The sequence below is a fragment of the Lethenteron reissneri genome, chromosome 6, assembly GCF_015708825.2.
Source record: "Lethenteron reissneri isolate LAM-NWPU_2019-01 chromosome 6, ASM1570882v1, whole genome shotgun sequence".
NCBI lineage: Eukaryota > Metazoa > Chordata > Hyperoartia > Petromyzontiformes > Petromyzontidae > Lethenteron > Lethenteron reissneri.
This window is the reverse complement of record NC_083784.1, coordinates 3,670,716-3,685,575: the sequence shown is the minus strand read 5'-3', so window position 1 is coordinate 3,685,575 and position 14,860 is coordinate 3,670,716. Positions and strand designations below refer to the sequence as shown.

The following is a 14,860-nucleotide window of genomic DNA, read 5'->3' as shown; positions in this document are numbered from 1 at the left end:
TTTTCAGTTGGACATTTTAGAGCAGCAACATCCATCAACGAAACCTAATTTCCTTGACAGACACCAGAGTCCCCCCCCCCCCCCCCCCACGTACATAAATTATTATCCACCGTGCAAACGTTGAATAAGTATAACCCGTAAAAACAAAGTTTTTAACTCTAAATCCTTTATATGCGTGGCGGCTAGAGTCCTCTCGTCCTCTGGCTTGAGATGGCTGCCACCTATGGGTCAGGTGACTGCATTGCACCATTAAGCAATTGGTAATTAAATATAATATTTTTGTCCTAAAACGTGTAACATTTTGGAGAAAAAAAAATTCACGAACATTAATTGTCACGCACAACGAGTCTGTGTGCAAAATGTCAGCTCGATTGGATCACGGGAAGTGGGTTAAAAAACGACTGAAAGATTTGCACGGTCCTAAGCAAGCAAGCAAGTGAACTTAATATAAATGATTTTTAAAAAGCCTGCGATTAAACGAGTCGTCGAAACGACGAGTTCGTCCCGCGCTCATCACTTACGCGTGACATTTCACGGCAGTGCCATCAACACACAATCAGTGAACCGAGTAATTCGCCCTCCCGTCTGACGGTGACGCTACAGCCGATGGACAACGACGTTCGTCACAAGTGTTGCTCATCGTCGTCGTCGTCATCATCGTCGTCGTCGTCGTGAACCGTCGTCATTCCACTGCTGGATGAAATATTCCCCCATCCGCAAGCTGTCACCATCTCTCAGCGATCGTGCGTGCGATGCAGTCACATGTGCAGAACTTACTCGAAGTATATATATACACACGAGGTGTGCAAGTGTGTATTTTTATATTCGCACACACACAGTGTAAACATGTGCGTGCAATTTCGATTTAAAGCTTTCGTGACTGCAGGGATTCATCTTCTTGGTTCTTTCGGTAAAGTCATGTAGAAGGGAAGTAATAAAATAATAAAAATAAAACATAATAAAATAATTCTCACGACGTTTCGGCCACAACGCAAGCAGCCGTCCTCATTCTTCACCTGGCCGAAACGTCGTGAGAATTATTTTATTATGTTTTATTTTTATTATTTTATTACTTCCCTTCTACGTGACTTTACCGAAAGAACCAAGAAGATGTGCGTGCAATGTTTAATATATATAAGATGCGTACAATTTGCGTGCAAGGATATCTACACAAGGTATACAATTGTGTGCGTTATATATTCACACACACAGTGTAAAAATGTGCGTACAATATTTAGCACACATATATACGTAATCTTTGGGTCTATCGGTAAAGTCACGAAGATAGGTTCAAAGAAAATAACAAAAAAAATTGCTAAAAATTACGACGTTTCGATCGCAACACAAGCGGTCATCCTTTTCCTGATGCGATCGAAACGTCGTAGTTTTTTGCTATTTTTTGTTATTTTCTGTGAACCTATCCCCGTGACTTTACCGATAGACCCAAAGAATATGAATCGCTGCAGTCACGAAAGCTTGAAGTCACGTATATTTACAATGTGTACTAATTGTTTACGCACATATACACCGACTTGGCACACAATCGGTGTACAGAGTTCCGCGTCGTGGGTTGGGCACCCGTTGGAGTATCACCCAGCGATTAGCGCGGTTGGCTACGTACGGTGCGAAAGAAGTCCGACCGTCACAAACCAGACGTGAATCTGCCTCCGAGTCGAGAGGCGCGTGGTGGTGGTGGTGGTCCTACTCGCCTGCAGACAAAACGCGTGGCGGTTCAGCGGCTCCAGCTCTTGATGATGAGGCAGCGAATGTCGAAACACCGTTCAAGCAGTCTGTGCTGCTCGCGCGCGCGGAACCGACGGTCGCTCAAATCGTGCACTCTCTGAAGGGCCCGTGCAGCTGATGGGATGTGTCAACAAAACGTGCATTTGTTCCAACGCGTGTGTACGCGTGGTACGTTGAACCGCGTTCGCGCCGTGCGTAGCCAACTGCGCTAATCGGAGATGCGGGTGGGAAGAACAACAAGTAGCTAAGCACAAAAACAAAACATTTCTAAAGAAATTAGATTTCAATCGAGGTGATTTAAAAGTGCACAGCTCCAGCGGATTGCTAACATCGGCGGGAAGAGCGTTCCAGACGGCCGCAGAAGATTGCCAATTTGTCGGCTTATTTAATTGATCACCTTCGTGAAGTCTTCGATGTTTCTATTCGGCACGCGTTCTCCAATCCCACGTGTTCCTCCCACGTGTTCCTCCCTCGTGTCTCCCAGTGGAATTACTCAGCTACCCCGATACAACCACGCGTACCCTGGTGGAGCGAGTGGACTGCCCCACTCAGCTACCCCAATACAACCACACGTACCCTGGTGGAGCGAGTGGACTGCCCCACTCAGCTACTCCAATACAACCACGTGCACTCTGGTGTAGCGAGCGGACTGCTCCACTCAGCTACCCCGATACAACCACACGTACCCTGGTGGAGCGAGTGGCCTGTTCCACTCAGCTACCCCGATACATCCACACGTACTCTGGTGTAATGAGTGGCCTGCTCTACTCAGCTACCCCGATACAACCACGTGTACTCTGGTGGAACGAGTGGACTGCCCCACTCAGCTACCCCGATACAACCACGCGTGCCATGGTGTAGCGAGCGGACTGCTCCACTCAGCTACCCCGATACAACCACGCGTGCCATGGTGTAACGAGTGGCCTGCTCCACTCAGCTACCCCGATACAACCACGTGTACTCTGGTGGAACGAGTGGACTGCCCCACTCAGCTACCCCGATACAACCACGCGTGCCATGGTGTAGCGAGCGGACTGCTCCACTCAGCTACCCCGATACAACCACGCGTGCCATGGTGTAACGAGTGGCCTGCTCCACTCAGCTACCCCGATACAACCACGTGTACTCTGGTGGAACGAGTGGACTGCCCCACTCAGCTACCCCGATACAACCACGCGTGCCATGGTGTAGCGAGCGGACTGCTCCACTCAGCTACCCCGATACAACCACGCGTGCCATGGTGTAACGAGTGGCCTGCTCCACTCAGCTACCCCGATACAACCACGTGTACTCTGGTGGAACGAGTGGACTGCCCCACTCAGCTACCCCGATACAACCACGCGTACCCTGGTGGAGCGAGTGGCCTGCCCCACTCAGCTACCACCCCGGATGCTCCTATCATAGCTTACGAACTGTTTTCTCAAAACCACCACGCTTCTGTCTTTCCGCGGTTTCCATGTGGAGCTCTGCAACTGCGCTACGAAGCCGGCGCCCCGAGTTCGATTCCCGCTTGACGGTCAATAACAGCGGCGAATATTTCAACCGATCCTGGGCACCCCCCGTGGATGAGTTAAAGAACGAATCATGGAGTGGATGCGAGTGATTGGATGCGCGAATGAACGATAACATCAGAGTATTAATGAACGGATGAATGAAAAATACGACAGCATAATTGAATACATTAATGTAAGCACGAATGACAGTCTGGGGGGGAGGTGGTATAATGTAATTAAACCAGCGAATGAACATATGAATGAATGAATGATTCAGTGAATGACTGTGAGGCTTCTGCAGTCGGAAGACATCGGTTGGAGCTCCAGCCGCGCGCTCGCAGCGGCCCCTAGTGGCAAGGGCTAGGCACCGAGCGAAAAATATATCAAGAGGCAACGTTTCAGGCAATGGACCTTCACAAGATGCCAGAGCTAGGGTAAATATAATTACAGTATATAGTTCCTAATAAACGTTACTGCTATTATGATTGCTTCTTACGTCACCGGGAGAGCATTTAAGGTAAATATTTTCCACGAAGCGGACCTAGACGTCAATGCTCGGGCAAAAAATATAGAATTTTATCTTCTTGGTTCTTTCGGTAAAGTCACGTAGAAGGGAAATAGTAAAATAATAAAAATAAAACATAATAAAATACAATTCTCACAACGTTTCGGCCACAACGCAAGCATGAGGAAGGCTGCTTGGATTTATTTTTATTATTTTATTATTTCCCTTCTACGTGACTTTACCGAAAGAACCAAGAAGATGAATCCCTGCAGTCACGAAAGCTTTAAATCGAAAAATATAATTTTTTTTTTGTTCTCTATCCCTCTCTCCCTCCCCCTCCTTCCCTCCTTCCCTCCCTCCCTTCCCTCCCTCCCTTCCCTCCCCTCCCCCTCACTCTGTCGACCGCTCTCCCTCCTTCGCTCTCTTTTTCTTTCTTTACGATCAGTGGAAACAAGAAGATGCTCGGTGTAGTCGGCACTTTGCTTCGTTCATCATTTCGTAACTTTTTTTTACATTTTTCAACTTTGCTCTATGTAAACCCCCACCTCTCGCTCACTCTCTCGCTCTCTCTCTCTCTCTCGCTCTCTCTCTCTCGTTCGCTCTCGTTCGGATTGTTAAATCTGCAGCAGCTACCTCTGCATTCATCAGGCGCCGTCGCTCCCCCCAACCCCCTGACCCCCTCCAAACAATTTCGCGATCATTATTTGCGACTCGAATTTCAACGGCGGAGAGCACAACTCCGCGCCTGTGTGTGTGCGTGACGAGATGTTAACTGCCTCGCCTGGTGTACGGGACGTCACGTTCTTGGTTCTTTCGGTAAAGTCACGTAGAATGGAAATAATAAAATAATAAAAATAAAAATTATAAAATAATTATCACGACGTTTCGGCCACAACGTAAGCAGCCGTCCTCAGGTGAAGAACAGGTCTTTCGAGAAGACAGAGTCTGAATGACACACCCCAGGCTTGGAGCGTATATTTAAGCTGGGATTGTGTCATTCAGACTCTGTCTTCTCGACAGACCTGTTCTTCACCTGAGGACGGCTGCTTGCGTTGTGGCCGAAACGTCGTGATAATTATTTTATTATGTTTAATTTTTATTATTTTATTATTTCCATTCTACGTGACTTTACCGAAAGAACCAAGAAGATGAATCCCTGCAGTCACGAAAGCTTTAAATCGAAATCGGAACGTCATGGTTCGATCCCCGACCCTGACACGCTTGCTGCTGTGTATTTGGAGTGTGTTTATATCTCGCTCCCCGTGGTCGCGTGGATTTTTCTCCGGGGGTCGTCCGGGTTTTTTTTCCCCCACCACCACCACGTCTAGAAACGTGCGCTGAGATTATTTGGCTGCTATACTTTTATCGCACGACGACGAGCCGCTTCGTTGGGCTATCATTTGTGGCCAGGCCGCTTCTGAGAAAGAGCCGCGTAGCTCAGTGGGCATTGACTGGTACAAATAATAAATAAATATATTGCTTTGGATTAATTAAATCAATCGCGCGCATTATTTCCGAACGCGCACGCGTGTTTGTAGGTGTGCACAAAGGCAGCGGTTAGCGCGCTACGCTGCCCTATGGACCCGGCGAGCCGAGTTCGATTCCCGCTCACGGCCAACATCGGTGACGATTATCTGAACCGGTCCTTGGGCCTCCCCTAGGTCGACTCAGCCTCAAATGAACACCTGGTGCGGTGTGTAAAATATCGCCACTGGGGAGACAAAGGCGGTCGGGTGTGGTGCTGGCCACCCACCCCCTCGTGTGCCGTGCCGGCCTTCATAGGTGCTCGCTCACAGCACTTGCCCCAACAGTCTGTTAAGGCTATACGGGGGATCTTTGTCTTTTGTAGGTGGGGAGCGGTGGTGCAGTGGTTAGCGCAACTGCGCTACGAACCCGGCCAGGTGAGCCGAGATCGATTCCCGCTCACAGCCAAACATCGGCAACGAAAATCTCAACCGGTCGTGAACCACCCCTAGGTAGACTCGGTCGTAAATGAGTATCTGGTGCCGTGGCCGTGAGCGCGAATCGAACTCGTGTTCGTATAGCGCACTGCGCTAACCACTGCGCCACCGCTCCTCACACACACGCGTACACACGAGGCAACACACACCAAAACTATCTCGGCGCACACACACACACTCCCCATGCCATGCAATGCACACGTACACGCAATGCACACACGATAGAACACACTCATGAATACACACGCGTACACAATATCGCTCGCGTGATACAAACACCGTCTAAATTCTACGAAAACACACTCACGAAACCCCGATACAGCTACGTACTCATCAACACTTAAACAACAACTCTCACACTCGTTCATCCACACGTTGTCACGCACCGTACATGAAAACAAAGGCACAGACCCAGTGTACAGAGTGTTGGGGCAAGTTCAGTTAGCGGGCACCTATGCAGGCTGGCACGGCACACGCACGCACGCGAATACACATACACCAAACACACACACACAACACAAACACACACAACACAACACACACAACACACACAACACAAACACAACACACACACACACAACACAACACACACAACACAAACACACACACACACAACACACACACAACACAAATACACACACAACACAACATAACACAAACACACAACACAAACACACAACACAACACAAAGACCCCCCCCCCCCCCCCCCGTACAGCCTTAACAGACTTTTGGGGACAAGTGCTGTTAGCGAGCACCTACACCCAACAACATTCCCAACACGCGCACACACATATATATACACAAAATAAAGATCCCTCCGTGTAGCCTTAACAGGGGAAAGTGCTGTGAGCGAGCACATAAGAAAGCCGGCACGGCACACGAGTGGGTGGGTTGCCAGCACCACGCCCGGCCACCAGGTTCTCGTTTGAGGCTGAGTCTACCTAGGGGAGCCTCGGTACCGGTTCAAATAATCGTCACTGGTGGTGGCCGTGAGCGGGAATCGAACCCGGGTCGCGAGGTTCATAGTGCAGCGCGCTCACCGCTACACACACACAAAGACAAAGATCCCCTGTATAGCCTTAACAGACTGTAGGGGCAAGTGCTGTTAGCGAGCACCTATGAAGGCCAGAACGGTACACTAGGGGATGGGTGGCCAGCACCACGCCCGACCGCCTTTATCTCCCCAGTGGCGATGTTTACACACCGCACCGGGTACTCGTTTGAGGCTGAGTCGACCTAGGGGATGCCCGGTTCAAATACTCGTCACTGGTGTTGGCCGTGAGCGGGAATCGAACCCGGGTCGCTAGGTTCATAGTGCAGCGCGCTAACCGCTACACCACCGCTCCCCACTACACACACACACCCCATCGCACATGCAACAAACACCCAACAAACTCAACACACACACGCGCACACACACACGCGTGTATGTGACACAAACCGCATGAAATGTATACTCGGTCCTGCCATGCGGTATTACCAATTCAGCTCAAAGGGGGTACCCTGCGTACACAAACTGCTCCCCTTCTCTCCCCAGCTCCCCCCTCTCTCTCTTGCTCTCTCGCTCTCTCCTCCCCCTCTCTGGGGCTTTAATCCAAACTGTGTCGGCACAGGGAAAGAAAAAAAACCCGAGGCCAAATTACCCACGACACGGCCGCGAACAACTCATTATGATGTCATTATGATGTCCAGTGAAACTGCGCTCTCCCGCCGTTAAACGGGTCGCGCACGTCTTAATAAACCCCCCCACCCCAACCGCAGCCGAAGGAAAAAAATCCCACGTCTTTGTAAGAAAACGATTGTTTTTTTTCTCTCAACGTATATGAAGTTACCCTTCGCCCCCCCACCCACCCCACTCGACCACCCCCCCCCCCAACTCCCCAACCCTTTCGTCTTCTCAAAGGTGGAAAAGTAAACCCGGTCATTAAATCGAGATCTTGATGCAGTTGCCTGAATCATTCACGTGTGAGAACGAGGGAATGGGTCGGGGGGCGGTTTGTGGTGGCGGTGGCGTTAGTGGCGGGGGGTGAGCGCCACGAACCAGACCTCACGAGTTCGATTCCCGCTCACTGCCAACACCGGCGTCGATTATATTTCTCTGAACCAGTCATGCCCTCCGTCGCTCTAGGTCGACTCAGCCTCAAATGAGTACCTGGTGCGGTGTGTACATTGTAAACGAACGTGCTGCTGGCCACCCCATCCCCTCGTGTGCCGTGCCCGCCATTAGAGGCGCTAAGGGCACTTGCCCCAACAGTCTGTTAAGGCTACACGGGGGATCTTTGTCTGTGTTCGTGGTGGAAATTCGCAGAAGCTCCGCCATATTACTGACATTGCTTGCGGTTTCTGGATTATTATTTTTATTATTCTCAGATAATTCAAAAGTTTGCATCTAGCTACAGATTATTGGAACCCGAAATTCAGGACGCGTTTTCAGGTCGTGATACGCACGCTGGTCAGCACGAAGTCCGGCGTTTCGCTCCGCGTGCTGCGAGCTTCTTAAGGAACTCAAAAAAAACAGAGCCGGAACTGGAGCTGAAAAAAATAATGTACTGCTGGTGGTGGTGGGTGCTCTTGAATTGGATACATTTTTAAACCAATAAGAAAAAAATCATTTTCTGAATGTTTCTTTTTATTAAAATAAACACACATCCGAGCAGAACCGACGACCGCGATGGTGTTTTGCAGGCCTTCATCCAGCAGTGGATAAACAACGGCCCGTAGACCGACGCTGCCGATGGAAATCGGGTGAGAAGGAACCAAGCGCTTTGCAAAGCAACACGGGGAACTCCGTCTCTCCATCTTCGTACGAGCGATGTTGTGCGTGATGCACAGCGGACGTTGTCATAGGCTGATGTGGGCCTATTCTGCGAGCAATATGGCAGTGTACCAAAAAGAACCACGGTTGTAATGTACTTCTACACTCCGGTATCAAAGTTCCCCCCCCCCCGATTTTACCAGCCGACCAGCGTGGTGAAGTATGGTCAAATAGTCTCTCTGCGCACGCAGTGTGGCGATCAGGTGGTCCCCATCCAGCAGCGGAGAGATGTAAGCGCCACGCGTCGACGTTACGCTTTGCGAATTGGCGTCATCAACGAACAAGACATGCCGGTCCGCTGGCCCTAACCTTGACAATTCTAACCCGCTCACAAAGATTTAATGATACAAAAAAAACGAAATCATTTACTTACTCTTGTCTAGATGGTTCTGGTAACAAAAAATTTTGTTTTACTGTATAGCAATGGGCTTTTATGAGGGTAATAAGAGGCTAACAAACACTGGCTTCAACAGTCTAAACAAGTCCTGTCCATGTGTACGTGTGTGTGTGCATGAGTAACCGATTCGGTGGGTACACGTCAACGCAGTGAGAAACAAAGGCGGCCGGGCTTGGTGCTGGACACCCACCCCCTCGTGTGCCGCGCCGGCCTTCATAGGTGCTGCTCGCTAACAGCACTTGCCCCTAGTCTGTTAAGGCTACACGGGGGAGCTTTGTCTGTATGCATGTGTAACACATGCCGGCTGAGCTACCCTTGAAAAAGAGCTGCATAGACCAACAGCGGGCTTTACTGGGGAAATAAAAGTTCTAAACTTCTGAATAAAAATCTACCCCCCCCCCCCCCGTAAAGCCACAGAGACTGCCAGAGTGAGTGCCGTTAGTGATGCACCCATTAAGCCAAGCAGTCCCCATGAGGTGGGAGGGGTATGACCAGCAACATGCCCGACCACCTTTGTCTTCCCTGTGCTGATGTTTACAAACTGCGCCAGGTACTCGGTCAAGGCTGCGTGGCGAGCGATGGTGCAACGGGAGTTAGCGCACCGTGCTCAAATAAACCTGGGGATCCAAGCTCAATTCCAGCCCACGGCTACAGGACAGTGGCAAGTAGAATCGTAACTGGACTTCCTCATAGCTTGACTCAGCCTTAACCTAAAGCATTTGGATCAGTGTGTAAACATCAGCATTGAGGGGAGACCAAAGTTGAGCGAGCTTGGTGCTGGTAACACCATCCACTTGTGCACCACGTAGGCCTAAACAGGCCCTTCACCAACAGCAGTCGATAACGCTGTACAAGGGAGGGATCTTATTGGCTTTTGTTATCAGAGCGAGTGCATCTGTGTGGATGTTGTCCGTGCGTTTGTATGTGTGCGTATCTGTACGTTCGTTCACTAAACTATCCTGGCTCTATCGATAAACCACATTTCAAGGTGGACGTAGAAATCTGTGGATGCAACACAAACTATTCCCCGTCTCTGTTGCGGATTTCCAGCAGCCACGGCTCACAGCAGGCCCTGCCGCTGCAGATCTTCGTAGGTCTTGCGAGTCACCACGTTCCCTGTCGAGTCTTCGAATTCCTCCTGCGGGAACACAAGAGGTACACAGCGTGTGATTGCAGTGCGGTGGCACAGTGTGGTTGGTGGTGATGGTGGAACAGTGTGGTTAGTGGTGGTGATAGTGGAACAGTGGTGGTGGTGGAGGTGGAACACAGTGGTGGTGGTGGAACAGAGTGGTGGTGATAGTGGAACAGTGGTGGTGGTGGAGTTGTAGTTGGTGGTGGTGGAACACAGTGGTGGTGATAGTGGAACAGTGGTGGTGGAACACAGTGGTGGTGGTGGTGGGACAGAGTGGTGGTGATAGTGGAACACAGTGGTGGTGGTAGAACACAGGGGTGGTGATGGAACAGAGTGGTGAAAGTGAAACAGTGGTGGTGAAAGTGAAACAGTGGTGGTGAAAGTGGAACAGAGTGGTGGTTGGTGGTGGAGCAATGTGGTTGGTGGTGGAACACAGTGGTGGTGATAGTGGAACAGTGGTGGTGGTGGTGGAACACAGTGGTGGTGATAGTGGAACAGTGGTGGTGGTGGTGGAACACAGTGGTGGTGATAGTGGAACAGTGGTGGTGGTGGTGGAACACAGTGGTGGTGATAGTGGAACAGTGGTGGTGGTGGTGGAACACAGTGGTGGTGATAGTGGAACAGTGGTGGTGGTGGAACAGAGTGGCGGTGCGCTGTGGTGGATGAGACGAAATGTCCACGGCAAGACCAACTCGGGTCGTGGCAGCAGCTCGACAAGAGTGACACGGAGGCGACCGGCTTCCGGCGAACGAGTGGCTGGAGTGTCATCGGTGAGCGCACGATTTATTACGGAATTATGGAGAAAGGAAAAAAGTGGAGAGCGGGGCACCCGCCCCAGCGGTTAATACTATTTTGACGCACAAGGCTTTGTAGCAATATCATTCTCGCGTGTAATTTTGTGTATTTATTGCGCCGAGTTGTGTAAATACGCTGTTGTTTCTTCCGGCGAGAATACATTTTCCTTGAAAGTTCTTCAAGTGCGGTTTCACTTCAAGTCAAGCCTGTTATAAAGCTGTTTTGCCGACTCATTCCGAGCTCGCAGGCTATTTAACGCTGGTATAACGCACAACGCTGACAGTTACACAAAGTAATTTCGTAATTAAATGACCTCCCGGAAAGCTATTATGTCAAATCATCGCTAATGCTGCCAATTGCTCCGGTGAAACATTTCTAGCAGGGATCGTGTATTTATCTACAACTTTATTCACTGTTGTCTTTGTTACTACGTTTCTATATTTTGGGGCATAAAAGACACGCAAAAAAAACAAGTCAAGCGACGGGTAACCAGGATGTAACGATATTTTGGTAAATTATCGTGGACCTTATATTGTACGAGGGAGCGTGGTGGATAATGCCGTGGTATAACAGTCAGCACGCTCACTGGGCCTGCAATCCCCAAGGTCGCGGGTACGATTCTATCTCCCGGTATGGCAGTTGAAACAACCATGCAAAGTTTAGCGCTCTCGATCCTTCATGTAAAAAACTAAAAAAATGTAACTAAAAAAAAATGTAACAAAAAAAAAATCGCACAGTATCTCCCAATGGCGGAAGTCCCCGCTGCTCGCTACTTGCTCACCCGGTGGCTCAGTGGCAGAGCGAGCCGGCTCGCAATCAGAAGCCGACAAAGTTCAAATCCAAGTTGGGCCAATGCCGGCCAACCGCGACCCATCGTACCTCCGTGGATCGTTCCAACATCGAACGCCACTTTTGCCCCCCCCACCCCGCCCGGCGCACCCGCCACAGCACCGTGGAATTTCTAACCGACGGCTCGCGGCCGCGTAAACGGGAGGGTCGAGCGCCGCGCCCTCGACGCTCGCTCGAGCGGGAAATCGCTCGGGAAACTTTTTCTCTCGACTACCGCTTGCCGGTTCCCCGCTCCGGCACAGACGGCGGCCCGCGGGCACAGACGCCCCGCGGCATGCTGTTTCCCATTACCCACGTCTGTGGGCGGTGCCCCCTCAAGGGGTTGTGCGCGCTCGCGCGCGCAGGTATTTGACTCCCGGCGGGCATTATTAAGTTGGGTTTTCTACAAATATATAATTTTTTTTTAATACGTGTATTTTATGGTTTAATGTCCGAGTTCGGTGCACAAAGAGAGGCGGTGGCGAGGGCGGGCGGGAGATGGAAGAAAGAATGTGGCGCCCTGTTGTGTTGGCAGGCTATGACCATGGTGGTTGTGATGGTGCTTGTGGGGGTGGTGGTATTGGTGCGAGTAACGGTGGTGGTGGTGGTCGTGGTGAGCGGTAGTGCAGAGGGTTAGCGCGCAAACGTGACCAACCCGGCGACCCGAGTTCGATTCCCATTCACGGCCAACACCGTTGACAACTGTCTGCACAAGTGCTGGGCCTCCCTTAGCTCGACAGAACCTCAATTGAGTAACCGGTGCGAAGTGCGCACACCGCCACTGGGAAGACGAAGGTTGCCGGGTGATGTGGGGAGTCGTAGTTAGCGCACTGCGCTACAAACATGGCGACTCAAGTTAAAATCCCGCTCACGGCCAACATCAGTGGCAAATAAATGAACCTGTCCCGGGGCCTCCCCTAGGTGAACGACAGCACCTGGTCCGGCGTGTACACATCTGGCCGCTCCCGTGCCGGGCAGCCCTTCGGAGGAGCTCGCTAACAGCACGATACCCAACAGCCTGTACACGCTGGCGACAGGGAGGACCTTTGTTTTGGTGGTGGCGGGGACTCCCGCCTGCCCACGCTGCCCCTCCTCCCGCTCACGTTACGTCGCCCGAGCAAACGACCGAGCCCGCCCGCCCCTCTCGTTCTCCGGAGGAAATGCTCGAGCGGCGCCGTGGCGCTGGGCCCCCCCGATACTCCAGCGGAGCAGGGAAGTGTAAAATAGGGCGCATGGCTCGTTTAATGAGACCTGTGCCGTTAATGAGCCTCCGCGAGACGTGTTGCGCGTTAAGGAGGTGGTGGTGGTGGTGGGGTGGGGGAAGCAAGCCGGAGAGCGAGTTAACGAGCGCTAAAAACTTGGCTGCCGAGCCGAGGCTTTGCGCGCACGTGCACAGCATAGACGCGCGCGCTCGCACCAAATTTTATAAAGTTTTTTCTTATTTTAAACTGGCTTCTTACCCCTCCACCCGCTCTCTATTAATGAGGTTAAAATGCGTCCAAATTTGGCACAAATTTCGCTGTTAAAACAGCCCTACCTCGTCTGAGCGGCGTTTCTATTAAACTTTTTCAGAAACGTGACTTTTTTATTATTATTATTAGAAAATTCAATTTGATTTCTGGTTTTAAACCGTTAACATCCCCACCTCCGCCCCCCACCCCACCCCCGTTTTCTACGCACAAATATTTGAAAAAAGTTCTCTTTTTATTTTAGCATAAGGACCGCGTTCCGCACCGTTAAAACTTTCGCGCGGAACCCAAAAAATGTATTAAATAAAAAAGGCGCGCCCGGCTGTTTACTGTTGCGGCCGTCGGTACCCGAGCGGATTTTAATAAACACGTTCTCACGAGCCGCTCGCGGGCACCGCGGAGAGAGCCGCCGTGCCTTGTCGGCTCGGCCCCCCCGAGGCCCCCCCCCCCCAAGGCCCCATCTTTTCCGCATTTCGTCCCCGCGGTTTGTTTTAATTAATCTCCAGCTCCCCTCTCTCGCTCGCTCGCTGTCGGTGCTGCTTTTTTTTCTTCTTTCCGCGGCTAACTTTTAATCTGTTCATGACCACTCGTGCTTCTTGTTGTGGTTTACGAGCATGTAAAAATGCCACTGTTGAAAAGGCGGCGCAAGGGGTTGTGGGAGGGAGTGGCCCGCGGGGGAGAGGGGGGGGGGAGGGCATTTGAGGGGAGTAAATCCCCTCCCCAAAAAAACACCACGCGACCCAGGGGGTGAAGGTTTCCAGCGCTGGGAGAATTCAAAGGGCCGGGGACGCAGCGAAAGGCCGGTGGAGAGGAGACCGACTCTACTGGAACGCTGGCTTTTCCATTGGGGCTTTTGGACATGCAAAGTTGCTAAATGTAAAATTCACAATCGTATTAATTTACAGCCACTTGTCAATCGACTGTTGGATGACGGGCACCCCTCTGCTCCCACCTATCGCCAGTGTCAGTCTTGGGGGTTGTTTGACCGTACACTTCACCATGTCGGTCAGGATATCGCTGGACACTGAGGATGGTCACGGCCTGGAAATAAAACTTTGCTTTGATAACGCAGTGCATAAACCACTGCGCCACCGCTCTGCCCCATTCATGAGTAGTTACACACGCACACTGTGGACGAGTTTCTTAAATTTTTTGGGGGGGGGAGGGGATTTAGGGATAATTTACACTATGAAATGATGTGAAATGTCTCGGCCTCGTAAAAAAAAAATCTACGTCACCCAGTGCCATGTGACGCCACCTTTTGGGGGGAAAATTGCGGAAGTGACACCATCAGAGTGATGTCCTGAAATGTCACGCACTCTGGGGTCGGTCCCAAATGACAGAAGAGGATTTTATGACTTCCTAACATTTCTCATCTAGGCCCAATTGTTAACATTTTTATAATTAATTTGAAAACGGGGATCACATCCCGAACACCGTTTCTACACAGACACACAAACACACGGACACGCAGTGTGAGCAACGAATAGTCAAGTGTGACATCTCATTATCATCATCCATGATCACTCCAATGCTGGATGATGTCTTCGGCAAGCTGCCGCCACATCTCAAGATCCTGCAACGTAACGATCCGCCCAGCACCTGCTGCAGACAGAAGCGATCCGACCCCAAATGATAGCTCAACGAAGTGGCTTATAGCAGCCAAATACTCTAAACGCATGTTAATTTTAAATGCGGTGGGAAAAACAGGAGGACTCGGT

At 50.9% G+C, this 14,860-nt stretch overlaps 2 protein-coding genes across 2 annotated transcripts in view; one reads left to right on the top strand and one right to left on the bottom strand.

Annotated features, from left to right (window-relative positions):
• Positions 1 to 14,860, top strand: part of SAP18 (Sin3A associated protein 18) — a 64,676-nt gene that overhangs the window by 6,053 nt on the left and 43,763 nt on the right. The window lies entirely within an intron of this gene.
• The window catches only part of SF3A3 (splicing factor 3a subunit 3), a 41,116-nt gene continuing 34,567 nt past the window's right edge, over positions 8,312 to 14,860 (bottom strand). Inside the window, exon 17 of the mRNA XM_061570399.1 lies at positions 8,312 to 10,053. Coding sequence (XP_061426383.1) covers positions 9,976 to 10,053 — 78 coding nt within the window. The 3' untranslated portion in view covers positions 8,312 to 9,975. The remainder of the gene's footprint in view (positions 10,054 to 14,860) is intronic.